The sequence below is a fragment of the Epinephelus fuscoguttatus genome, linkage group LG3, assembly GCF_011397635.1.
Source record: "Epinephelus fuscoguttatus linkage group LG3, E.fuscoguttatus.final_Chr_v1".
Classification (NCBI taxonomy): Eukaryota; Metazoa; Chordata; class Actinopteri; order Perciformes; family Serranidae; genus Epinephelus; species Epinephelus fuscoguttatus.
In genome coordinates this window covers 8,115,721-8,141,005 of record NC_064754.1, presented here as the reverse complement: position 1 = coordinate 8,141,005, position 25,285 = coordinate 8,115,721, and the positions used below count along the sequence as shown (strand labels likewise).

Below are 25,285 nucleotides of genomic sequence, written 5' to 3'. Positions count from 1 at the left end.
TGCTTCCATGACTATGGGGCAAAAGAATCGGCCATAATCTGTAATCACGTTCATTTCTCCCACTGAAGACAATGGACTCAAGACCTGCCGTTAGTCTCCTAAAGGGGCGTGGTGGTCGTGAACCCCACGTGACACTGATACAGGAAACTGACTCGCAGTGGACCATCTTGGTTTATCCACCGTCTTTGATGTCACCCACCAGTGGGAGTGTTTATTGGTCTGGTGAAGTGCAGTGCGTTATGGTGGTTGTAGGTTTTCTATTTCTTGAACAAAAGCCACAGCCCTTTTTTACTGTGTTCTCTGGTCATACAGCACCAATTTTAAGTATGTGTCTTCCTCCTGTATACACAGCCTAGTTTTCTGAAAAGAACAACTTCCCAGCAGTGAAATACGGCTTAAAGGACAGGGATGAACAGAGAGTACAAATACAATGCAGTGATGGCGGCAGCCAGCTCTGTTCAACCTCCACCACTCACCTAAGTCTTTTTTTTTTAATTTTTTTTTTTAGGAGCAATAAAGTTAATTGAACCCACTTTTCAAGAATGAGGTCATGGCCTTAACAGGAGGAAAACACCAATTACCACTAAAATGAGCAATTAGGAACATGCCCTTTGTCGGCTTTGATACTAAACAACTCTGTGTTGCACTGCAGCTCCAACTGGTGATTTGAGGTTTTAATGTGAATTTATTTTTCCTTCCATTCATTTCTTTTTGTGTGTGTTTCTAATCAGTTCCCTGATTAGGCCAATTAGAGTTTCATAACAGTGTGAAGTTAATTTAGGGGATTAGATTAACTCCTGGCCTCCAAGAGGAGGAGGCGATGGAAATAAATCTGGACGGTGGCTGGTTGTACGGTTCAGCGACAGGGAAACAGGGAGATTCCATTCCTCCTTCCTAAAAGTAATTCTGGAGTTTGGGAGAAGCAGAAATTAAAGTTTCATCACAAAATACACATTGAAATGCAATAGTAGGAGACTAATAGAGGAGGGCTATTTAGGGTTCAATAAATGAAATTAGAAAGACCAAAACTTTTATTTCAAAGCACAGGCAGCACATGGGATAGAACAACCATAAAGTGATGACTCTGCTGGGCTTTGATGGATGGTTTCATTTGCTCCAACAATCACTCAGCGCCTCCTGTCGACCCTCCCCGCTCCTAACCGTCACATGATGGTTGATTATATTTTTTACTTCACTGCATTATGAACACAGTCTGCCGGCGCTCAAGTCTCCACACTCCCCATCCATCAATGTCATGCTGCTGAGGTGTCAGAGAGGTCCTCTTCCAATCCGCTTCCTTGTCATGTTGACAGAGCAGACTTCGCTTCATAGTAAAGGAGTGGAACATAGTAGCTATGGTCCACTCTGGCTCTCAGAACTGCACATCTCGCACTGTCCTCATACTGTAGCTTGTTTTGCTTTATGTAGTACTGAATCATTTCTGATCTCTGAAAACCTCCAGGTTCAGCTTTTTGTTTTCAGATTTGTTTTTTTTGTTCAGTGACGATCTATCATGCCATTTAAAAAAGCTATTTTGTCATATTTTTCTTGCCATCAAAATCATATGCTGAGGCCTTGACATTGTGCATTTTAAAAAGTGCACATATAGCATGATCCTTCTTGCCTTCATGCTTGGAAGAGTCACTTTTTGCACAAGGTCCCAATGACCACAAACTCTTAATTTCTAGGGTCTCCCCACTCTTTTAGATTTTTATTAAAAAATACCATATTTGATGCTGTTATTTTTATTGCTGTGGTCATTTAGTGCATTCACATTCTGTAAGTGCTTCTCTATATACTAGTTTTGGTTTCCAGCTTTTGAAAATAACCCACGCCTGCACAGGAAATTATGCATGTTGAAGTAGGCGAGATGGTGGCTTGTTGCTGCTCCTGACTAACACACTGTACCGCTACTGGTAAGTAAGAAACATTTGCTAATTTTCCATCCAAAAAAACCCCTATTGCTTAGTTATCTTCTATAAAAATCTCTAATGTGCTTCCACTTTTAAACATTCTCATTTGTTTCGAAGTGTAGCTGTGCAGAGAGGGTCCTCTTCTGCGCTGCCTGTCCACAGACACAAATAGTCATTTAGAATTAAACGCTGGGGTGTGTATTATTTAAAGACATCCTGTGTGACTACATGTCACCACAGGTGTTGTCATACCGACCAAATGAGAGCCTCAAGGGGCCAGATGTATAAGCGATGCATACACACAAAAACCATGCATACGCCTTTTGCTACACATTATAAAAAAAAGAAGTATGCGGTGAGAACGTGTGCACCTCATGCATTCTTCAGACCAGGCGTATATGTGGTTTTAGCTCAGATAGCTGCTGCTGATTAGGGTATACATAAAAATAAGGTGAGAGATGTAACATTATAATAAAACATTACTTTCAGGTTGTTTTTATCCTGATCGTATTATTTTTGCAGGCTCCATGAATGCATCACTGACCATCCTTCTGACGTTTAACAATCATAATGATTGAGATTTAACAAGGATAAAGGTTTGCAAAAATGTGATGAATTATTGGTTTGGACACTACAAATATCCACAGCGATGCATCAGGAGAGCTGCTCTGGCACCATTGGGGAACCTTGCCGATGGTGGAAGAGTGAGCCCAAGCATCGATATACAAATTGATGTTTAAGGGCGTTTACACATCCATTTTTCGGTGAACTGTGAGAGTGGAGATGAGGCTTGTGCATGTGAGCCCAGCTGCACAATGACAGAGATTTATAAAACAGAATCAGATGTACGTGTGGCTTATAACTTTAACGAAAAGAATACGTATGCATACTTCTGTATTTGTTTGTACACAGTTTTAGTTGTGAGTCTGCACACTGTTTTATGCATCTGGTCCCTGGTCTTGTTTGGAGAAGGAGACAGTCAAGTGTTAATATGAAGAGAAGCCCAGAGAGCCCACTGAGTCATTTGGAGATATACTTTCATTACAAATTAAAAAGTACTTTCAAACGTATCCATTCATTTTAGGGCCTTAGTCATAATTATCAACTCCATAAACTCTCAAGTCGATGAGATCCCTGTTTGCAGATACATGTTTTTACATCTGACAACAATGGCTACAGTCTGGATTACATATATTCACACTCATGCCCAGCATCTGAAACAGAAGCACAAACATCATTTTGTGGTGTGTAGTGACACCAGTGTCTCACTGTCTCAGGGTTTTTCTTTGCCCATTGGTTTCACCCGATGTCTGACAGTAAGACCTGGTGACCTCAGTCCTTTGTCCATGCGTCCCCATGCACCTTTAGGTCACTTAGTTTCAGTTATGATACATTAAAAGCATTTCATTGGTCGACCAAACTACCTCTTAAAATCTGTGTCCCTTTGCAATCCATGTGCCTCCTTGCTGTCAGAAAGCCGAGTATGTCCCTTTCCAACTGGCACCGAGCACCCTCATCGTCCCCTCACTGGGGTCCCAGTCCTCCTTGGGTGCTCTGGCCGTCACTGTGGTCACTTCCCCACAGGCGGTAAAACTGACTGAAGTCCACGTACGGCGGTACCCTGCCCGTCTCGTCGGGCTGAGCCGCCTGGCTGCCTCGCTGGCGGAACAGGCTGCCATCTCCCGAGCTGGAGCTGGAGCTCTGCGTCTGGGTGTTGGTGGACTGGAGGGTGGCCGTGGGGCTCTGACTGCTGGGGAGAGTGGAGGAGTAGAAGAGGGAGGAGGAGAAAGGTGGTTGGTTGGGGAGGGTGGAGGAAGAGGAGGAGACGGGTATAAGGGTGGGAATAGAGGGGAAAGATGTGGGGGCGTCAGAAAAGAGGAAGGAGTCCATGTCGTGGGTGGAGAGGCAAAGGAGAGAGGTGGAGAGAGGGAGAGGGCGGGGGGGTGGAGGAGTGGTGGAAAGAGAGAAGAGGGAGGTGGAGAGGGGGAGAGGAGGAAGAGGAGAGAGGGGGAAAAGAGGGGAAAAAGGGAGTTCAATTATGGGCTGCAGGATGTCGACGGAGGTCTGGCAGGTGGCGGGGTGAAACGTGCTAAAGAGGCGGAAAAAGGAGAGGCAAGGACAGAGTGTAGGACGCAGGATGGATATTGGCAAGTCGAGGCCCATGTGGAAGAGAAACACAGATGTGAGTCAGACGGTGAGTGACAGAGTCAAAGTCGTTAAGGAAGAGGAGACAGGGAAGCAATCCTTGTGGACGAGCGAGCAAAGGGCGAAAAAGGACGCGGGAAGTGAAGCACATGCAGCATGAGCATGAGTGCTACTCATGTTTATTCATACTACATTACAAGCAGGTACCCTCCCTACCTCCAGGCACACTAACGCATGCTAATTGAAGCTGTCAGTGATTCATGCTTTGTTACAAATTAAACATATAATTAACTTGGCAGAAGAACATCACATACCACATGTTAAGTGTTCAATCTTAGCCTGTTAACCTTCCAGTGCTGTAAAATCCTGTGAGCATTACAAACTGTCGGCATCTGACAAGCCTTTAAACTTATTAATCTGATATGCCAACTGGACTTCCTGGATCATATTTAATAGTTTTCACATTTATTTGTGGTGGCCCATGATTTTCTATTTTTTGGGGCTGGACCCTTCAATAGGAGCTCTACTGGAACATATACACTGTTCTGATACTAACTGCACTGCACTCTCTGAGCACAGAAGGAGCAGCAGAACCCCAGGTGCAGTCAAAGAGAAACTTAATTGTTCATTGCCCTGGGTCTAGAAGTTTTCATTCACTCGCCTCTGCAGCAGCTGCTCCTCTCATCCATCAATGATCTGCTCAGGGATAATCGGATCGACTGATCATTATCCACCTTGTGACTCAAACTTCACAAGTGAAGCTCCCAGCCAGTAACAGCTTGCAGGTGAGGGAAAGAATTTATAAACAGACAGCAAGCAGAGAGTAGCAGCATGCACCCAAGTGGACACTATGAAAATCATGCAGACACAGCGCAAAAAAACAAAACAAAACAAACAAAAACGTAAAAATAAGCATGGCAAAATGCCAAGCAGAAAAAGCTTAATACAACACTAAAGTGAATCTGGGATTGGCTTTGCCTTACACTTTCACTGATGAGGAGCGACACAGAGTTGGCCTGTTTTCTGTACGACGAGTAGGTGCTGGTGGTTAGCTTAGGCCATGTTTACACGAAAATGATCCGCTGAAAACGGAATCATTTCTCACTTTCGTTTTTAAAAAAAAATCCGCGTTCAGACGACAACACTTTGATAACAATTCCTGTGCACACGGATCCGCAAAAATGACCAAAAACGCTGCAATATACCCGCCAGGCCAGTAGCTGTGACTTTGCAATGAAACAACACACGCCTGCACACATGTGCTTCCTTCTACAGAGCAGTGATGTATAAACAAACAAAATGGCAACCGCACAAACATTTGTCTGGACAGACGACGAGGTGGAGCTACTACAGTAAATCTACACTTTGCTGGAGAAGCATTAATAAATTCAACAGGCTGAGCAGCACAAACAGAGCTCGGGAGTCCGTCATTGTTGTTGTGATGGTCGACTTTCTCGCACATGCCTAGTGACTGGAAGTGTAATGCGCATGTATGAAAAGTCTCCGTTTTCAGAGGAACTGCATATTGCAAGTTTACATGACAACAGAGACGGTGCTGTCCAAAAAACTGCACTCTGGAACCTGTTTTCAAAACACAACTAAAGTTTACTGTTTGCAGTTGAAATCGTTGTCGTATAAATGTGACCTTAGTTAGCTTGCTGAAGTATTGGTATTTTTAGAGTTTTGGGGCTTTTGGCCTTTATTTGATAGGACAGAGCGAATCGGCGCCCCGCGGTGTCTCTATTGTAACAAATGTAATGTTCCTAGAGTGGTAGCTTGCACAAGCAGTAAAGGAAGGAGGAATCAAGTCTGAACGTTGTGTTTACAGTGACCCACAATTCTTGCATGGTATACCTTTAAACATCACTCTCCTCTGCACTGATTTAACACAGGGTGCTGTTTTCATTCTGAGTCCCTGCTAAGTCTCTTGAACACATGACAGTGTGTTCTGTTATACTTGTGAGCACAGCCAGCTGTGATGTAGCTTAGTACTACGCTGTCATGCCACATACCTGTATTACAGACTGAGGAAAAAGGATGTGTTCAGCAGCAGTTGGCAGCACAAGCAGCACTGGAGGCCATTAACACAATTTAAGCAGCAATCTGTAAAACTATTAATTTGTTGGAAAAGCAATAACGTGTTCCAGTAATTTGTTTCTGTACAACACTGTCTAAAATCACAGTGGAAATGGCTCCCAAGAGCAATACTGATTTGATTACACTCATATGCTCACATTACAGTGTGGTGTGTACTGTACTGTAGCGTGTGTTTATGCTCATGTGAAAGTTCAATATTAAAATACTTTTACAGCTGTACTTGATCAGTCTTCTGTTTCTGGTCTGTGAAAGGGACCCTGGCATGATACACGGAGCTCACAGCGGCGGAACAACGGGGAAGTGAAAACCATGCTTACACATAAATAAGCATGGCAGCGAAGGGACACAGGGGAGTGAAAATCAAGCTTACCTAAAATAAATATAGCACGGGAAGGATGAGGGAGGTATCTAAAACACAGCCAAAATAAACCTAACAGTCGGGAGGGGATAGAAGAGTCAGGATAAAGCTCACCGACAGCAATGCGACAAAGGGAAAATCAAGTTTATCAAGTAAAAACACTGAAGCAAAAGCAGTGAGATAAAAAGCAAAAAAACGAGCTTATTCAGACCGAATATTGGAGTAGGAGACAAGCCGGGGTGAAAACCAAGCTTACCCAGAGCAAGCAGGGACAACACACAAACCAAGCTTACCCTGGTGTGGGGGTACCTTCCTCCAGGGTGGAGGCAGTGTTGGTTCCATTGGTGAGGGTACTTTGTGAGGGCATGACCAGTGAGAGGGTGACACTGGTTTTACTGGTGCTCTGGCTGTTGGAGTAGGGCACTGACACGGGGTAGATACGTCCACCTGACAGAAGGACATTCACATAAAAGGTTTAAAAATCACTTTAAATTCTGTGGCCCTGTTGATGTCAGACCTATTTGGAAAGATCAATGAAACAAAAGGTTGAAGGCTCAATAATGTTTTTTTAATATACTTTTCACAAGTACTATTATCAAGAAAAACACTAGTGTGTAGTCTCAGCATAATGGGCGTCTTGGGAACCTGGAATAAATTGGATTGTTTCTGCCCAGACTTTGTTTTTTTGGCTCTGTATGATATTCTTAGCTAGACCTCTCAAAATCTTTTATTTCTCTTTCTCAGGACTGGCTGCTCAGACGAGGATAAACCTAATACTATTTTAAGATCTCCTTTGAAGTGTCGCATTCCCCTGGTATAGGACTAGACTTTTCTTCTTCTTTATTAAGGCAACCAACCCTAGAAGTTTATATTATTCAAAGTCAGCATAGAGTTGAGTTGATATCCAGTTTTGCTGGTCCAGTCAGATGTGAGAGCTTCAACCAGTTTGATGTTATTCAAACTGGCTGAACTGGCATTTGTTATTATTAAGTTTAAGTTAAGTTTAAGTTTATTTACTTTATTAATCCCCTGAGGGGAAATTCAATGTTTTCACTCTTGCTTGTCAATTACACACAGGTCCGAAAGAAAAAATGCCCAAAGTGGAGAGATGTCAGAGTGAGGGGGCTGCCTGTGGTCAGGTGCCCCGAGCGGTTGGGGGGTTCGGTGCCTTGCTCAAGGGCACCTCGGCAGTGCCCAGGAGGTGAACTGGCACCTCTCCAGCCACCAGTCCACACTCCATATTTGGTCCGGACGGGGACTCGAACAGGCGACCCTCCACTTCCCAACCCAAGTCCCTATGGACTGAGCTACTGCCGCCCCCGTTACACGTTCAAGCAAAATAAGCAACCTGTGATGACATACGATGGAGCTATTTCAACTCAGACAGCATTAGTAACAAGCAATATGACAACGTGACTAATATAATATGTTTAAACTGACCAACAGAGCCACTAGTGTCTGACAGATCATATGTAAGAGTGTTTTCACATATAATCCTCTTTAAACAAACCAAACTCAGTCCTCTTAAAGTGCACCAAAAAATGGACCCACGGAAAAGGGACTCAGTTCTTTTTCTGGTCGAGTTCAGCTCTGATGAAGCCTCAGTCCTCTTTCTGTTCACACTACAGTCTATATATGATATATGTAGGGCTGTACTCAAATATTCGGATATTCGTTTCTATGGGTAGGTATTCATTATCAAAAATTTGGTATTCGATATTCGTTTTTTTTATTTACTTTTTTTTTAATCATATTTGTTTGGTGCTAAATGTAGTCTTTTTGTTGTTGGTAAATGTAGGTTATCAATAAAAATCAAAACTTTTAAATTGCATTGTTAAAAATGTGAAAATATAGTATCGCCTACCAACTGAGCTTGTGCGCACGGCACGCTTGAGCCCATCCGTCTGAGGCTGTGGATCAATGCCAAGTTTTACCATGTTATCACTATTCCCTCTAACTCGTAGCTGTTTTTTCATTATCTTTTGAATGTAATATGAATTATGGAACCGTTTTTGTCAACGTTTGTTTCCCCCGTTTTGTACAATAAATTATTAAAGTTTCAACAAATTTCTTTTGGAGTGCGTGACACAAGTGTGTTTTGAAAATGACAGCGGACTGTCACCTGCTCAACGCATCAGGACCTTCGGATGCCATGACAGTAATAGCCAATAATGTCAAAATATCATTTACAGACCGATTTAACAGACGATCACTGCTGCCTGACCTGCAGGTCCATTTGCGGGTCCCGCGGGTTCCGGGTCAACCTGCGCATCACTACTCAGCTCAGTCTATAAGGCTGTACACAACAGTAAGGCTATAGACATTATATTCTATTCAGGCCGGGAGAACCAACAGCGCATCGGCTCTACAGTGCACGGCACTGCTGATTAACCATTTTATTGCAGCACAGAGTGTCTGCCAGCAACCAATTACTTGCCGACAACTTGTTTCAACGGTTCTGATTTAATCAGAAGACAAATTAAACAGGATGACTAGCCAATGTGAAAATCAAAAGAAAGCACAGAATAATGTACTGAAGGAGACTGTTGTGCCATCGCATTTTTTTGTGGTTTGAGAGCAAATATCCGGTCGCCGCTTTGCAAAACTCCGCAATACAATTAGGTCAGAAAAAACCCAGGAGTCCGCGCACGCGAATGTTAAAAAATGGTATTCGGGACAGCCCTAGATACATTTTGACATAGTTTTGTTTTTACTTGAACCAAACTCAGACCACCTTCTGTTCACTTCAGATGAGTCAGACTTCTCTAGAAGTGTTGGCATTTATTTAGATCACCTTTCAGAAGAGGTGGGAGGGGGTAAGAGTGGCACACGCTATATTTGTTTACTTGAAGGTTCATGTGTTTTTTGAGGGGTGAAGGGAAACATGGTAGAGTTAGTCCCTCAAGAAAACTTTGCTAAAAGAGAAAGAAATGGCCTGTTTATTTACAGATATAGATCCCAGGGTACCTTTTTTGTATTCGGGAGCTGGTTTTTTTTGGATTTTTTTTTTAACCAATTTGTCATATTGTCAAGATATCTTAATTGCAAAAATGCCCTGAAATACCGTGGTATTATTTTAGGGCCACATCGCCCACCCCTACTGTGCGACACATGCTAGTTTTCTGTTGGAACACTGTGTCACTATGTTCAGCTCAGGAGCAGCTGCTGAGTTGAGACACCCAGTAAAATTTGCTACACTAGTCTGGTCTGGTGTTTAGCATAGTATCAAATGGGTTTGAAAACCGTAATGTAATTCTAAAATCTGTCAAGCAGTGGTTACCACTGAGGAGTTGGGACCGTCCAAAGGTGTCAAAAGAGTCGCAATATCATCAACAAGTTCGGAAAAAATGATGTTTGTTTGGACATTTAGCTCTACGACTTCTTTGTGAAATACTGAATAGTTTTACTTCTTCAGGCCTGATTTGAATTTAAATATTTTTATCTGAAAGTGCGACCAGCTCAAAAAAACTGTAACCTTAGATGAGGGGTTGTGAGTTCACTTTATTTCAAAGAGAAAAAGTTGGGAAGAACTGATATATGATTGTTTAATGTTCTGTAGGAACCTGAATAATATATATTCAAAATGCTTCAAAATTCTGAAGTTTTTAATGATGAACACTTGCGTTGGTGTAGCGAGTATAGAGGTCTGCTCCCTAGGCAGTTTCAATAAAACATGAACCAATCCCTGAATGCCCTTTCCTACCCTGTGTGGGTGTGAGCACTCCGTCAGCCAGCGGATAGTTGAGCGTGCGTATAAGCAGGGTCATGTCCTCGTGCCGAGAACAGTAAGTTGCCCTCTGACGGCCGGACACGTAGACGTCGTGGTGCAGCCGTTTGACGCGCTCCACCACCGACTGAGCCACTGCCTCCAGACTGGTCTGCTGGGCCAGCTCTGCTGCTACCATGGCAACAATTTCCTGCGGTGGACAGCAGAGGAGACAGGGAGTCAGAGAAAGAAAGATTAATGATAAAGTTTAAGAGCTAAAGAAGATTAGGAGGATGAAAAAAAGAGGCAATACAATAAGTGAGAGACAGAAAACAGCAATGGACGTTAAGACCAAAAGTGGTCATGAAAACAAGAGTCAGGAAGGGACAAGGAATAGTAACAGAAGGATGACATCAAATGAAAAGGAGAAAATAGTAGGTTTGAGTGGAAGGAGGTGATAGAAGGCATATGAGGGAAGGAACAAGATAAGGTAAAGAAAGCAGATTTGGAATAAAGAAAGACATTAAACTTAAACACAGAGACTGAAAAAATAAAACACCAGAAAAACAAGTGGAGAGAAGGTGGCTGAGGTGGGAAGAAATCTTTAAAATGAATCGTCTAACCTGATTGGCTTGTTCAGGGCCGTGGGCGGACTCAAGGGCATTGATAAGACCTTCTGACATCAGCAACAAGAAGCCTGTCACGTTGTCCAAAGAGTGGCTGCCATGAATCTCTGGCTCTGCGATGATTGGCCTTGTCTTGGCCGCACTGATGTAGTAGGAGGACAGGAGAAGATAGATACAAGGGTAGATAAATTAATTCAAAGAAGTGATGAAGAAGAAAGCAAGCAGAGACAGAGACTAAGTAAGAGAGAAGTGGAGGGAGAGAAGAGGAGGAAGGAATGGAGACGAAAAGAGAGACATACCTAAGTGCACCTGACCTAAATACAATAAACCTGGCTAATCTCATAAATCCGAAAAAATCGCTTATACTTTGTCCACATCAAATTTCCTGCACTCTCTTTGATGGCAGTAAGGAGGAAATTCTATGAAGATTCTATTGTGTTTTTTATTGAGGACCATAATTGGAATGACTCGTAGATATCTGAGCCTGATTCGCTTGGCCTGGACAGCAGACAGGAACAGGAAATGAGAAGTGTGAGAGAGGGGCCCCCGGATCGTGGAATTTCAAGAGGCTCAGAGAGGCTGGAGGAGAGTCAGATCTGATAACACAGACCATAATATGGAGACAGAGCCTCCACTGTCCAGGTACTGTTGAGTACACACACAGACACACACACACACACACACACACAACCTGCAGAACTGATTGTACGTAAGTGTGTTTATTTAGCTGCCCTAGTTTCGGTTGAAACACAGTAATAAAGGAAAAGTTTTGGAAAGTATCCTTATTTGCTCTCTTGTTGAGAGGAGAGTAAGAAGATCAGCACCAATCTCCTGCCTGTATGCAAAATACGAAGCTAATAGCTAGTCAAGCAAATAGCTTAGCGTGACTTAAGATTTATTTTTTTCTACTGGCAGAAATGTAATTTAATATAATAAGAAAAATAGGAACTGTAGTGTTTTTGTTACCTTAGAATGAGCCATTTATAGCTACTTAGGGAGCGGGTCCTCATCCATGGAGTCTGCCATATTTCTACAGTAGCCCGCAATGGACAAACAAAACACTGGCTCTAGATAGAGCCATTCGAGTCTTCGCAATTTTGCTTTGGCTACAGTAGTCAGTGACCCCTCTGCGACATGAGCATTGACAAAAACGCTGCTTTATACCAGTTTAAATCATCTGGGTCTGTTTGTTTTGTAGAGGAGGAGATCTCTGCAGATAATCCGGCTACTGGTAAAAACCTCCTGAACGTCTGGATCTTAACTTCTAAGAGAAAAAAGGTGAGCACACATTAGCAGGTGCTGGGCTAACGTGACATGCCAAACAGCGCCGGAGTAACACCGATTTGCAATGTCAAACTGCTTTAATCTGTGTTTTAGCGAATTTAATCACCTGTTTCATTTATTTTGGAGAGGAAGAGACCTTTGCAGATAATTTGGCTCATGGTAAAAACCCTCCTGAACATCTGGCATAAGAAACAAGGCAAGCACACATTAAGTAATTAGAGAAAATAGGTGAGCACACATAGCAAGCAATGGATGTGCTGTTTAGTGATGTGAAACTGCTTTATTTATTGTTTTTACTGTTTTTAATCATCTGGGGTCTCATTTATAAAACAGTGTGCCGGATCCATACTAAAAATGTTCGTACGGACATAAGCCAAAAATGGCATGTGCCAAAAAATACTTAACAATTTCTACAGTCAGGCTTCCAACCCGCCATCTGGGTCACCAATTTCCCGTCTCCAAATTGTTCGGAAGCGTGGGTCAAAGTTTCTCCTGTCGCGTCTGGTTTTATAGATCACAACTTTTGCGTGGGAAGTGGCATACGTCTCTTTCAGGCCTTGTTTTGTGCGTACACAATGTTTATAAATGAGACTCCTGGTCCATTTGTTTTGGAGAGGAAGAGGCCTCTGCAGATAATCTGGATCCTGAACAATTAACACTGAGGGAATTCTAATTGGGTGAAGTTTTAGCTGGTTGCAATCTGCTAGCAGCCACTAAACCTCCTTGAATCTTACACACTGTTCCTTTAAAAGACTGGAAACAGGGGGAAAGCATCTGGCCTGACTTGATCGAAAGTTGCCTACAGGCATTTCTACATTTTACTTACTAAGACTTTATATCCTGTTTGTTTGATCTGTACATGAACAGAAATCCAGAAGGCCAAAACACATTCAGTGACTTCCTGGATTCACTGTGCAAAGCCAAGAAGTTGTTCCAGCACATAACCCCCCATAAAACAACATCTTGTTTTTAGATTTCTAGAAACTTGGCTGTCTGAATAAAAATAACTTTGTGAAGACTCTGAATTTTACATATAAAATATAAAAGACCATACCATAAATGTGACAGAACAAGCAAAAAAAGACATTAAAGAAGAGTGTGGCAGCTTGGCCTCCCCAGGCATGTACAGTATGTGCTTATGATGTAGTCTGAGTATTCTGACTTCACCTGAGAAGGTCGATTTCATTGTAGTTGAACTTAACCCGGTAGTCTCCGAGCCTCCTGGTGCTGCTCTGACCAGCAATCTGCCCTGCCTGCCTTACACGAGCCGAATCTACACCTGTATTAAAAAGGAAGAGGACAGGAGACACATTAAAAACAGGGGGAGTTGGAAAATGAGGACAGAGGAGATGAGTTTGAGGATATGATGATAGATGGCGGGTATGGGGGAGAGGAGCAAAAGATTTAGTATGAGGAAGGAGAGTTTAAAGCAATAACACAAGGGCAATAAGTAGAAGCAGGAAATGGGGTGGGAGGAGAGGAGGGGTGTGTGTGTTTGGGGGTGGATGAAAATATGAGGGGAGAGGTCACCTTCAGCTGGGTTAATGGAATGACTGCCATTTCATTTAAATCATTCAGAGAAGGGCCTGAACAACAGAATAATCACGTGACTCTCAACTGGAGACGGGAGGAGCGGGAGAACAAAGGGAGACAGAGAGCTCTGCCTCCTCTTCTAATGATGTGGTGTGAAGCACCAGGAAACAATGCAGCTAATTCTCCATTATATTCATTACGGGTGCCAGGCTGCACCTAATGCTTCCTCCACAAAGCTAATCACAGCGTATGTATTTCCTGCTACATACACAACCTACATTACTGGACCATTAGCTTGGCTGTCCACTATAGATAGACGTCTCTATGTGTGTCTCTGTGGCAGCTAGTTTACACTAATAGCTGACTCACTGTCAGCCTGTATGTCCTGCATGGAATGCAAGGAATGTTATATAATGTAGGTATGTCTGCTATGCTACTGTGCAAATCTGATTTGTACCAAGATACATGTCTGAGTATTCATCAGACCTCAGTACTAAAGGCAAAACAAAATCCAAAAAGCTTTTCCTCCAAACTAAACTGTTAATTCTGACAATTTTTTAAAATCTTTGTCAGGATTACTTCCTGTCTTGTCCCTGGAAAAAAACAGCAGCAAAGTGAGCAGAGTATGAGAGGAAGGAGGCAGCAGTGCTAATCATATTGGTGAAATGGGATGTCACTGACCAGATAATGTGGAATATTCATCTTGGTGTGTGTTGGTGCATGGTTAGCTCAAAATGAAAAATGCCCAGGATAGCTAAGTATTACATATTTATTCCCCAAACTGAGTGCTTAATAAAACTTAAGTGAAATCTGTGTTCTAATTAAATGAAGCTGCATTAAACCAGAAAAAATAAAACCAAACGAATGGTTAATAGTGCAGAAAGATCTGAAGCTAAGCAAAAAATAAATTACTAAACTATTATGGAGAATATATCTCAACTGGATAAGTGCACCAAACTGACTCTGGACAGTCTGACTGTCTGTCTGTCTGTCTGTCTCACCCAGTGCAGCCAGCCTCTGCAGCTCATCTTCATTGTCAGTGCTGTGTGGTCGGCCAATCTGTAGGACCTGGTTCTGGCCGTCGCTGCTGGACTTGCACAGCAGTGCCCGGTTGGTACCTGGAATCCAGGACAAACACGTAAGGATTAACAAGACGAGAATGGGGACTGGTAAAATAAGTCCATGGTTTAAAATAATCATTTCGTCTTTAAAGGTAAATCAACATCGACACAAGGTTAAATAGATTCGAGACAAAAAGAATCCAATTCATTCACTAGAGCTGCAAGGTAAGACAGCAGCCAGCACAAAGAGAAAATACGAAGCTGGAATGAAGTGTTTTAAATCTGAATGAGTTACCAGTTTTTGTTGACACTCTCAGAGAGGATCTCTTTCAACTCTATTGCCATTTCTCTCATGAGGATGAGACATTTCACCTTGTAATTTCTCCACACAATAATCTTGCAGGGACAAAGATGCAGTGACGTTGCTCTGCTGTGACTCACAGGCCCAAACCTCCGTCAGTGAATCAGCACAAATATTGCACTACTTTTACAAGCTCAATATCAATCACTGAATGATGAAGCCAGTTGCTGACAAAAGCTGACCGGAGATACATCAGTGATTAACTCACTTTTATATTAAAGTTTCTGAACGCTGAGCAGGAGCCTGATGAAGACCACCCCCACCTCCACCCAAAAAAAGTTCGGTAAATGCCCAGTGTAGTGTGTGCTGCTCGTCTAATGTGCAGACAAGGCCAACCAATTAGCCACATTATACTGAAATTGCAGACAGGGGCCCCATGTGCCTCTCTCTGTCCTCTCTGTGGGGCCCTGGGCTTCAGCCCCTGTCACCCCATGTGTTAATGAGCCAGTGCTGACATGGTGCACCGCATTTGTGGTGTTCCAAACAGATCCGATTGGTCACAAAATACTCTATATACCCTCTTCGTAGGCTTGGTGATAATCCTCATGTTCATATGTGCAAAGCTGCATTACATATGTGCAACACACAGCCAGCCATGCCTGTTGTACCTCCATACACCCTTGTCTGCCACCCACACACTCCCACTCCCAGCATATCAAATTATGGGTCATACGACCTTAACTGTCAAATATATTTCACATCAGCACACAGCTGGAAGAGCTTTTTAGAGAACACTTACTCTTATGTTTAAACCTCGCTAGGATTCATGTTGTGTCAACTCTGAACTCTTGACCCTCACACAACAGGCCATTGGGGAGACAGTCCCCCTTTCTACTTGCTACTAATTACTACACCCCCGCCACCCCACCCCATGTTCTGCTCTGTGCCATGTCCTTGAGGACAAAAGAAAATGAAATCCCAGACAGAGAGAAAGAGAGAGGGTGAGGGGCTCTTTTCCTTTGGCTGCTACAGAATCGAGGATGTTAGCAAAAAAACAGAAACATCTAAAACACTGCATTTAAAGGATTTACACTCACCAGACTTACTTTCAATTAGTGCGAACTTAAACTAATATTCATACCCTTGATGAATGTGCCCAGATACATGAAACAAACCACACAGACAGCAGCTGGAGTCTGGCACTTTAACTTTGATGATTCTTGAAGAGGAAGACTTCTAAGGGATAACGCTCCTCAGGGTTGGTGTGTGTATGTGTGTGTGAGTGGGGGTGTTTCTCACACTCTCCAGAATTTCATTACGGTAATGGATCGAAAATGACTGCTGTAGAAACATATCTTTCTATATCTTACTATATAATGACGAAAACTCTGTCTGTGTGTGTGTGTTCCACGTTTTTCTCCTCACTGACTTGGTCAATCCATGTGAAATTTGGCACAGTGGTAGAGGGTCATGGGAGGATGTGAATGAAGCAATATTACATCAATTGGCCAAAGGGGGGCGCTATAGCAACCGATTGAAATTGCAAACTTTGAATGGGCATATCTCATGCCCCGTATATCATAGAGACATGAAACTTTGCACAGAGATGCCTCTCCTCATGAGGAACACATTTGCCTCAAGAACCCATAACTTCCTGTTATACAGATTTTCCGCCATTTTGAATTTTTTTAAAAACACTTCAAATTGATCTCTTCCTAGGAAGTTTGAGCGATCTGCATGAAACTGGGTGAACATAATCTAGGGACCAATATCTAAAGTTCCCTCTTGGCAAAAGTTGGAAAACTTACTAAAAATGAGCTTCAATAAGGCAATGACTTTAACTATCTGCCTTTCAGCATGCTACCTCAACTACTAATGTACAGTTTTAGCCCACTAACTATCCCACTACTGGCAATGGTACTACTGAACTTTCTATAAAGCAATCATACTATCAAATTCACAAAAACTCTGCAATCTGCAATTTCCTATGACCAGTATCGCAAACACACACCATGTGAAACTGTACATGGGCAACTGTGCACTCAATGGGTATGGACTAGTCACTGACAAATGCTTCTTTTCTGTTTCTGTAGCTCAAGATGTTTGGTGAGAATCTCCACACACTAACACACATTTACACACACACACACACACACACACACACACACACACACACACACACACACACACAAGCTTTAATGTGACTCCCTCTGCAGCTGTTGCCTACAGGAGCCTAATTTGGGATTCAAAATCAATGGCCGGCACTGTGGTTATGTTCTGAATACAGATTCAGTCAGTATGATTCCAACATCTGTTTGACAGCCACAGAAAACAGAATGTGTGGCATCAACTTCTTGTCCTCTGTAGAAATAAACCTTTTTGGCACAGTATGTAAAGCACATGCTTGCTGGCGGAGCATTTCATTTCATCTATGGCAGACCTTTTTAAAGCCATGACAAATCACCATTTATTTTGTAAATACTATCAAAATAATCTAGATTGTTGTGCCATATAATCTTGCAAACCTTCTCGTGGTTGATTAGATCTGTGTGTGTGCATCTGTGTGAGTAGGAGTGCATGGCCACAGAAATATTTAGTTAAATGTTTGTATTACTGGACTAAAATGAACAAATAAGGTTAAAAACCATAACTGGATGACTCATGCAGAACAGAATAAGAAATAATCAAGAGGAATACCTGCCCAACCCAAACCCAGACTGAACTCGCTCTGCCGTAGCTAATGCTGTGCATCCAGTATTAGCTTACATGCTACTAAAAATAGAACTAGTGTCCTCTTGGTGGAGAAGCAAAAGATAAAAGAGATGGGAGACTTTATAAATGCCATATGCATCACACTTTGTCTCACTGCAGGATTATTCTGTGCTGTTTGATATTACTGTTTCGTAACTCTGATGTTTGAGTTGTATTTAATGAATGAATGAATAAAAAGAAGAAATGGAGAGACAGAAACAAAGACTAAAACCTCCAGAACACCTTTATCTGTAGGTGTAAAGTGTTTAATGTAACTGCAGTGGAAAAAAAAGAGCAAATATTTTAATTTCTCTACTCCACTCATGCTCTCAACTGGTTCTGACCCTTGTACGACCCACGAGCTGTGGCCGCCACAGTGTGACATCGCCCACAGTCAGCCCTGCAAGCTCGACCTCTAAATTTCCCTAAACTTTGGAAAGTACTACTCCCACAGCGGGGACTTTTTTCTTCTTCATGTGGAACCACCTGAACTAAATTTGTCCCTGCTGCCTCCAGTTGAAATTAAAGTTTAGTTCCTGAGTTCCTCAAAAGGCTCTTGGTCCCTCGGGAAAGTTCCTGCGGTGGAAATGGCTTTATGAATTCATAAACTTTCAAGTCCCTATCTGCTTTCTGTGAATACCACCCAGCCAATCCAAAAAAGTGGTCTCTGACTGGGATTTTCAAAGAGAGACAAGCCCTAAACCAAAAACCTGTGTAAGCCTGACATCTACTGGTGTAAAGCTCATTCTTAAGAGGCCATTTATTGGCTGGTCTTTGGCATTAACCATATTTTCCAGCACTACAACAAAGATGAAAAATAAGGTAAAAGTAAATCAAAATATTTCTCTCAAGTTTTTGATAATGACTGATTTTGAACAGAACCAGAGATGGAGCTGTCAAAGTTAAATGACTCTAGCCTGTGTAAACATGTGTGTCCATACCAACACTGGCGATGTAGAGCTTGTTGTTGAGGATCAGTGCCACCACAGCCGTCGCTCCTCCTGACACCTCCTGCTCCAGCTCCTTCAGACGCTCCTGCACCTTCTGACTCTGAGGAGAAAGCTGGTGGAATGACACATTCTGACCAGCCAAGAGGAGACAAGGAAGAAAGAGAAAGATTGAAGGAAATGGGAGTAGTGAAAAAGTCAAGAAAATGTATTGAGCGGGAGGAGTAGGCAGAGAGGAGGGGAGGAAGGCAGGAATATAAAAAAGAGGAAAAATATCAGTTTGAGTGGGCAGATTGACGGAGAAAAAGAGAGAATGAGACAAGTGATAAAAAATGGAGTTGAGTAATAAAAGACCATAAACATCATCTTACAAAAAACGCCTACAACCAGCAGCAGTATCACAACTGACTATTCCACTATGTGCAGCAGAGACTGAATGAAGAGGAGATATGTCATGACGAGAGAAAAAAATGGAGGGAGGGGGAGGGGAAGGAGTGGAGGCAGGGGAGCAGGGAGAGCTGGATCCAGAGAAGGAAAACTGAGACCTGCTTATCTAATGAAACAGGCTGATGAGACCAATTAGAACATAACAAGCTCATTTTCCAATGGCTGAGCATTAGCTCACACTAATGTCCAAATCTGCGGTTGCTATGGAAACGTACGGAGCACCCCTCTGCTCAATTTTCAGCCAAATCTGTCCATATGCTTTGCAAAGAGTGTGAATGTGTGTGAAGGTGTGTGTGTACCTCATTGTGTGGTAGGAGGTAGTTGGACAGGTGAGCCTTCTCAGCCAGAGCATCATCTATTGTCTCAAAGTAGCTCTTCTCCACCACATCAAAGGCCTGTGACGACAAGAACACACGACAGGATGCTGGTTAATATCCAGGTCGGTTCGCACAGTAAATCAATGCCAAGTACATGCTCTAAATATCGTGCATAACTAATAAGATACAGCGTGTACAAGGGTATCTGCACATTTAATAAGTACTAATTTTATGATCTTTAAGAGCTTTTTAACACCTCTACAAGGAAAAAGAAATTGACAAACTACACCACAGTATACACTGTTACTGAAATTTACTGACTTTGAATGACTGAAATATTCAGTGCACATTTATTAACGCAAATAAAATATGCGTGGCAGTAGACCCAGTCCAATGGAAAACAATGCCCCATAATTCCTTGTATGAAAACTGCCTTGGCAATAATCCTAATAATTATTAATAGATTATAATGATGTGTTCAGGCTTGTACAATTGTAGCAGCGTTTATGAAAAGGGAAAAAAGCAGTTTGAACAAAATCGCTGTTTTGGAGTGCTGGAAGAGGTATTTAGGTCCTAAAATACTCTACTACAAGTAGAAGTCCTGAATTCAAAACCATGCCTATGTAAAAGTGTTTAAGTATTATCATCAAAATGTGCTCAAAGTATAATAACAATAATAACAGTAATGAGAAGAAGAAGAAGAAGAAGAAGAAGACACTTTAACACCTCTATGGAAAAGAAATTGACAAACTACACACAGTATACACTGTTACTGAAATTTACTGACTTTCTATGACATGACACTGTCATGAACTTGTCATAAACATTATGTAAATGTCATAAACCTTTATGACTGCTGTCATTTAGAGTCATTCGGTTTTTGTCATGACACGTTGACATTGTTTGGGTTGTCTTGATTATGACAAGTTGACATTAGTCAAAGTGACATTACCAGAAGTTGTCTTTGTCATGACAAGTTGACATTAAATTTGTTTGGGATGTCCTTATAAGGACAACTTGACGTTAACATAAAGACATCTTCTGGTAATGTCATCCTGGTTAATGTCAAGTTGTCATTATAAGGACATCTCAAACAAATTTAATGTCAACTTGTCATGACAAAGACAACTTCTGGCAATGTCACTTTGATTAGTGTCAACTTGTCATCATCAAGACAACCCAAACAATGTCAACGTGTCATTACAAAAACTGAATGACACTTAATGACAGCAGTCATAAAGGTTTATGACATGTATATAATGTTCATGACAGGTTCATTACCGTGTCATGTCATAGTTATGACAGTGTCATGTCACTCTTATTTAGAAACCTTCAAGTAATGTGTGACCAAACAGAGTTACATAGTTCAGTACAATAAAACTTAACACATTTAAAACACGACTAAAGATAAAATAAGGAAGGCCAAAACTAAAATCAAGATAATTGGAAATTAACAATAGTAATCAAATAAGATAGCAATAAAACAGACAAACAGTTAAGATAAAATCAGGATATGCTTTCCGATAGAAGTACGTTTTTAGGAGAGTCTTAAGCGAAGCCAGTGACTCAGACAGTCTTATATCCTCTGGCAGGTCACTCCAGAGCCTTGGGGCCCTGGTGGCAAAAGCTCTGTCCCTTTGTTCCTCAGTCTGGACTCTGGGACAAGCAGGAAACCTCTGCCCGAGGATCTCAAACTACGCAGAGGTTCATGAGCCATTTCGTTTTCATATATCAAGTCACTTCCTTATGTTGTTTGTGCTTTATTAAAATAGATGCAGCTTATTGTTTGACATTTTCTTTAAATTTCCAATGACTGCTCCATCAATACTGGAGTGATAGTGTCTTGAATCTTAACGGTGGGTCTACCTTCTTGACACAGATTTACTTTGACGTAAGTGAGTGTGTCAGTGTGAGAAGATTAATCAATTCCGCACCCTAGAGAATAAAAGTTTATTTCTCACTCTTCCTAGAAAATAAATACACCATGTGACTTGCTTTACAATCAGCAAGATGTGACACTTGTAATATAAAAATTCGCAGACCTGTGTGAGGATCCGGCGAATGTCGCTGTCTGTGTGACTGGAGTTGAGCTGTCCTAGCAGCAGTTCAGCCGTCAGACACTGCGAGGCAAAACTGGCCACTCTGCTGCCATCGTAACCGTTAAAAACCCCGTACAGGAAGCAGCCATCCTCGCCTCTGATTGATGAAGGAAAAACGAAGACAAACATGTGACTTCTTTACTTCAATGAGGGAAGACAGTGAGAATGTGAAAAAACAAAATGTCCTTCATCCAAAACTTGAAGGATTTAGAGTGTGTTTTGTGTAAATTGTAAGGTTAGGAGGTGTGGGTTGTCTAATGATAATGATAATGGCAAAGTGACATGCCATGTTTGAGAAAAACTAATCAGATAACATTCGAAATGGAAAACAACTACATAATTTCTACATCTTATATTTAGCTTAGCTTAAATGTTGAATTGTGGACTTTTCAAACAGCACAGAGACATACTGTATGTATATTTAATGTGGCACAATTCTGTAGTTTGAGCGTTAACTACTGTAAAGCATGGCTGCCTCAATAAACTCTTCCTCATGTTGTATTTGCAGCAACATGACTCAGCATGTCGGTCATCAAACATCAAATACTAGGATGTGCTGTATATGTAACACAGTTTGAATAAAAGTGATTTATTTACACAACTGGGTAATCAATGCCGTGCTGTCCAAAGGGAAACCTGTTAAAGCAGGTAAACGCAACTCTGATTGTGCTTGCTGTGCACTGTCATGGCTAAAAGGTCAGTAATCTGAAATCAGAGGTGTAACCACACGCAACGTGATTTTTCTTTTAGATATGAGTTTTTAGATATATGTTTTTTTAGCGGCTGAGGTGAAAAACGTGACTGGCCCGATCTAGAGCCACTGACTAGTTGTACAATCATGGCTAACTCCATAAATGAGGATCAGCTCCCTATGTAAATATAAAGAGCTCAGTCTTAGCTAACAGAACAATTTTTATTTTCGGGTGACAGATTACACACTACAGAAAACATATTGTTATTAACATGTAAACATGTTATATTCCAATTCTGCCAATATATCCCCTAAATATACACACTGTTCCTTTAAATACAATTTAGAGACTTAAGCCCTGTGTTGGCAAGAGTCTACCCTGCTGAAGTGTCCTCGAGCAAGACACGCAATCCCTACCAGCTTCAGGGAATTCTTTCAAAAGTTGGCTCCAACAAAATCTTAATGCCATCAGCTGGTTCAACAGCAGTTAGTTTGATAGTGTTTCATGTAACAGGTGTTAATTCATTGTATGACAAAATGATGAACACTCCAAAAATGGAGTCAACGTGGCATCTGAGATGCAAATACTGAGCATGAAAGACAATGTTGTTGCCTCGTCAGCAGTTATCACTCCAGGCATGTTATTATTCATTTTTGTCTCTGCTTTATTCTTTTGTGTTTCCAGAGTTTCTCACCTGAACCCGAGGTGTCCGTCCTCGTTGGGGTGGCTCTGAGTTCCTTTACCATCAGGGCCGTACACACAGTTGGTAGCTGTGCCGACCCCACACATCTGACACAGCGGCAGGTCATCTGTCCAGCTCTGATGCTGTCACGGGGAAAAAAGGAATGAGCGAAAAATTTACAAAAAAGTCCTGTCTTTATACGTCTATAGAAGAGAAGCCTTCAGTGCAGTGAGCACACATAGACACAGCCTTCACTAAAAGCTTTAAGAAACCTCATGTTGTAGGTTTGTAGTGTAAGTTTGCACATATTATCTAAGGAGTATGACACATCTTCAGTGTCTTTTCTGATCATGACTACCGGGCAGCCTGTAGCTTCCACACAAAATTGGTTACAAGTGTAGGTCATTATGACCCCTTGTTCTAGCTGACCGTGACACAGAGAAACATCCACTGTGTTCACATGACATTGCAAATCCTGATGCAGAAATAATTTCTCTACTAGAGTACATGAATGTTTCTGCCACAGACTATATGTTGCAGGTTAACTAATAATTTGAAACTGAATGTCTTTAGAAATACTTTGCCAAAACTATTAGGCAGAAATTAATTTCTTTCTGTGGAAAATTCCACTTATCTCTCTTTAAACCTCTGAGTTATTCTACAAGGTGTTGCCAAATACTATTTGACGAGCAGATTAATGGGAGAATCGAAGTCAGTAACTGTTTTCATAGAATAAAGAAATACTGCAGACTGTATTGATCTTCGGGCAATAAAATCTACAAAGCCATGTTCACCTACATAATGATCTTGTAAAAGTGAAAACATTTCCATGGGTATGAGCTATCTTTAGTGGGTAGGTGCTCTTTCCTTTCCTGTATCCATGCACTGTGATGTGCACTACTTTAGGTGCATTTCACTCTGCATTAACACCATTCTCCTGTACACTTATTGCTGTCTGTCTTTATTGTAAAACACATGAAGTGTGAATTTCATGGAAAGCCTTGTTTAATAAACTTACCTTTGCCTGGCATGCCTGAAAGGATTGCCATGCTGTATGCTATTGTTTATAACAGGTAGGCTTCAAACTGGCAAGTGTCCCTCGGCAGTAACATGTATCCCTCTGTACTTACTAGTAATTAACAAAATGACAATTCTGATTTCGACTTAACTTCTTCATGTTTACACCAGAGACCGACATCGTCTTCATGAAACTACACACCCCACACTGGTGAAAATTAATATGCGGTTACAACTCGAACTCGTTAGGGGTGTTAATAAGGACCTGACAGACAGCATAATCTACTTAAATAATCACCAGCATCAACGTTTCTCAGAAACCCTGTAAGCCAAACATACTGAAGTGACCATTGCTACAGACTAACTAGCTAGCCGACTCAGAGTCTCAGCTAAGTTAGGTGTGAGGAAAAAAACAGAGCAATGCAAAGTCAGTACCACACACATAATTATCTCCTCCTGTTATTAGCAATATCAACTGCCCCTGTTTATTAGAAGTCACTAAATCGCATTACGTTGAGATTAAAGTTTGGTAACTTAGCTAGCTAACTGTTAGCAAACAACTTCAAACAGCCCAGCTAAATTAGCTAGCTAGCATCACTGAATGAAACGAAACAACACTGAGCGGGACAAAACAAACAAAGGCGACCACCTGTGGGGATAAACGAGACCTACACAACCTTCAATGGCAGTGCAACAGTAACATAACAGGTTAGTGAGAGTGATAAAAAGCTGAGTTTTCACTTACGCTCTGCATTAAATTCCGACGCTGCGCCGCCATGTTGGACGGTACTCGTTGCGTTCACGGATTCATTGCAAGGTTCGTAATTTTGATTTTCCCTTTGAAACACGTCTGTCATTGTTAGTGGAATTCATCGATAATGAAATTTAAAAATATATGAAACAAAACCTACCGTGGCTGCTATGAAAATGTATCTCCACTGATGTGAATACCATAAAACACAACATGTGAATCAGCATTTAACTACTGTTTTCTATTTTACGCAATAAAAGAAAAAAACAAACAAAACAAAATCAGTGACTTATTTTTTTTTTAGATCAGGTGTTGAAATGATTTCATGCTGTCGCGTAGATGTCTTCTCTACTGCGACTGTATAAAATAGTTCCCTCCTGACTTGTGGTGTTTTATACTCAGCTAAGATTTACCAGTCTTTGATAGTCTTCTAAATTTCCGACAGCATTTCAAGGCGGCATCAATTTTTTTTTCTGGTAAATAAATATTTTTCTTTATTGCGGTGCGTTTTCTTTATGGTTGCTACTTAAAACGTTTAAACGTAGGCTATGTCCCTTT

The 25,285-nt window shown here is 41.6% G+C and overlaps 1 protein-coding gene across 2 annotated transcripts; it reads right to left on the bottom strand.

Annotated features, from left to right (window-relative positions):
- Nucleotides 1-1,013: 1,013 nt before the first annotated feature.
- On the bottom strand, nt 1,014-24,777 carry tab1 (TGF-beta activated kinase 1/MAP3K7 binding protein 1). 2 transcript variants are annotated; one of them, XM_049570950.1, is made up of 11 exons: nt 24,722-24,777; nt 22,972-23,102; nt 21,529-21,682; nt 19,469-19,564; nt 18,717-18,855; nt 14,664-14,780; nt 13,297-13,408; nt 10,843-10,987; nt 10,217-10,430; nt 6,807-6,960; nt 1,014-3,663 (listed from the first exon to the last, which is right to left on the bottom strand). In XM_049570950.1, exons 1-11 carry the CDS (start codon nt 24,752-24,754, stop codon nt 3,438-3,440), a joined length of 1,521 nt encoding a protein of 506 aa, XP_049426907.1. In that variant the 5' UTR covers nt 24,755-24,777; the 3' UTR covers nt 1,014-3,437. The 2 variants fall into 2 exon arrangements, with proteins under 2 accessions (XP_049426907.1, XP_049426906.1); XM_049570949.1 differs by having other exon boundaries at nt 1,014-3,660; nt 24,722-24,774.
- Between the last annotated feature and the right edge of the window lie 508 nt (nt 24,778-25,285).

Coding starts and splice junctions, on each gene's coding strand:
- tab1 (XM_049570950.1), bottom strand. CDS start 24,754: ATGGCGGCGCAGCGTCGGAATTTAATGCAGAGC. Junction 14,781..18,716: donor GCTCTACATCGCCAGTGTTG/GTATGGACACAC, acceptor CCTGGATTCCAG/GTACCAACCGGGCACTGCTG. Junction 6,961..10,216: donor AGTGCTCACACCCACACAGG/GTAGGAAAGGGC, acceptor TCCTTCTGTCAG/GTGGACGTATCTACCCCGTG.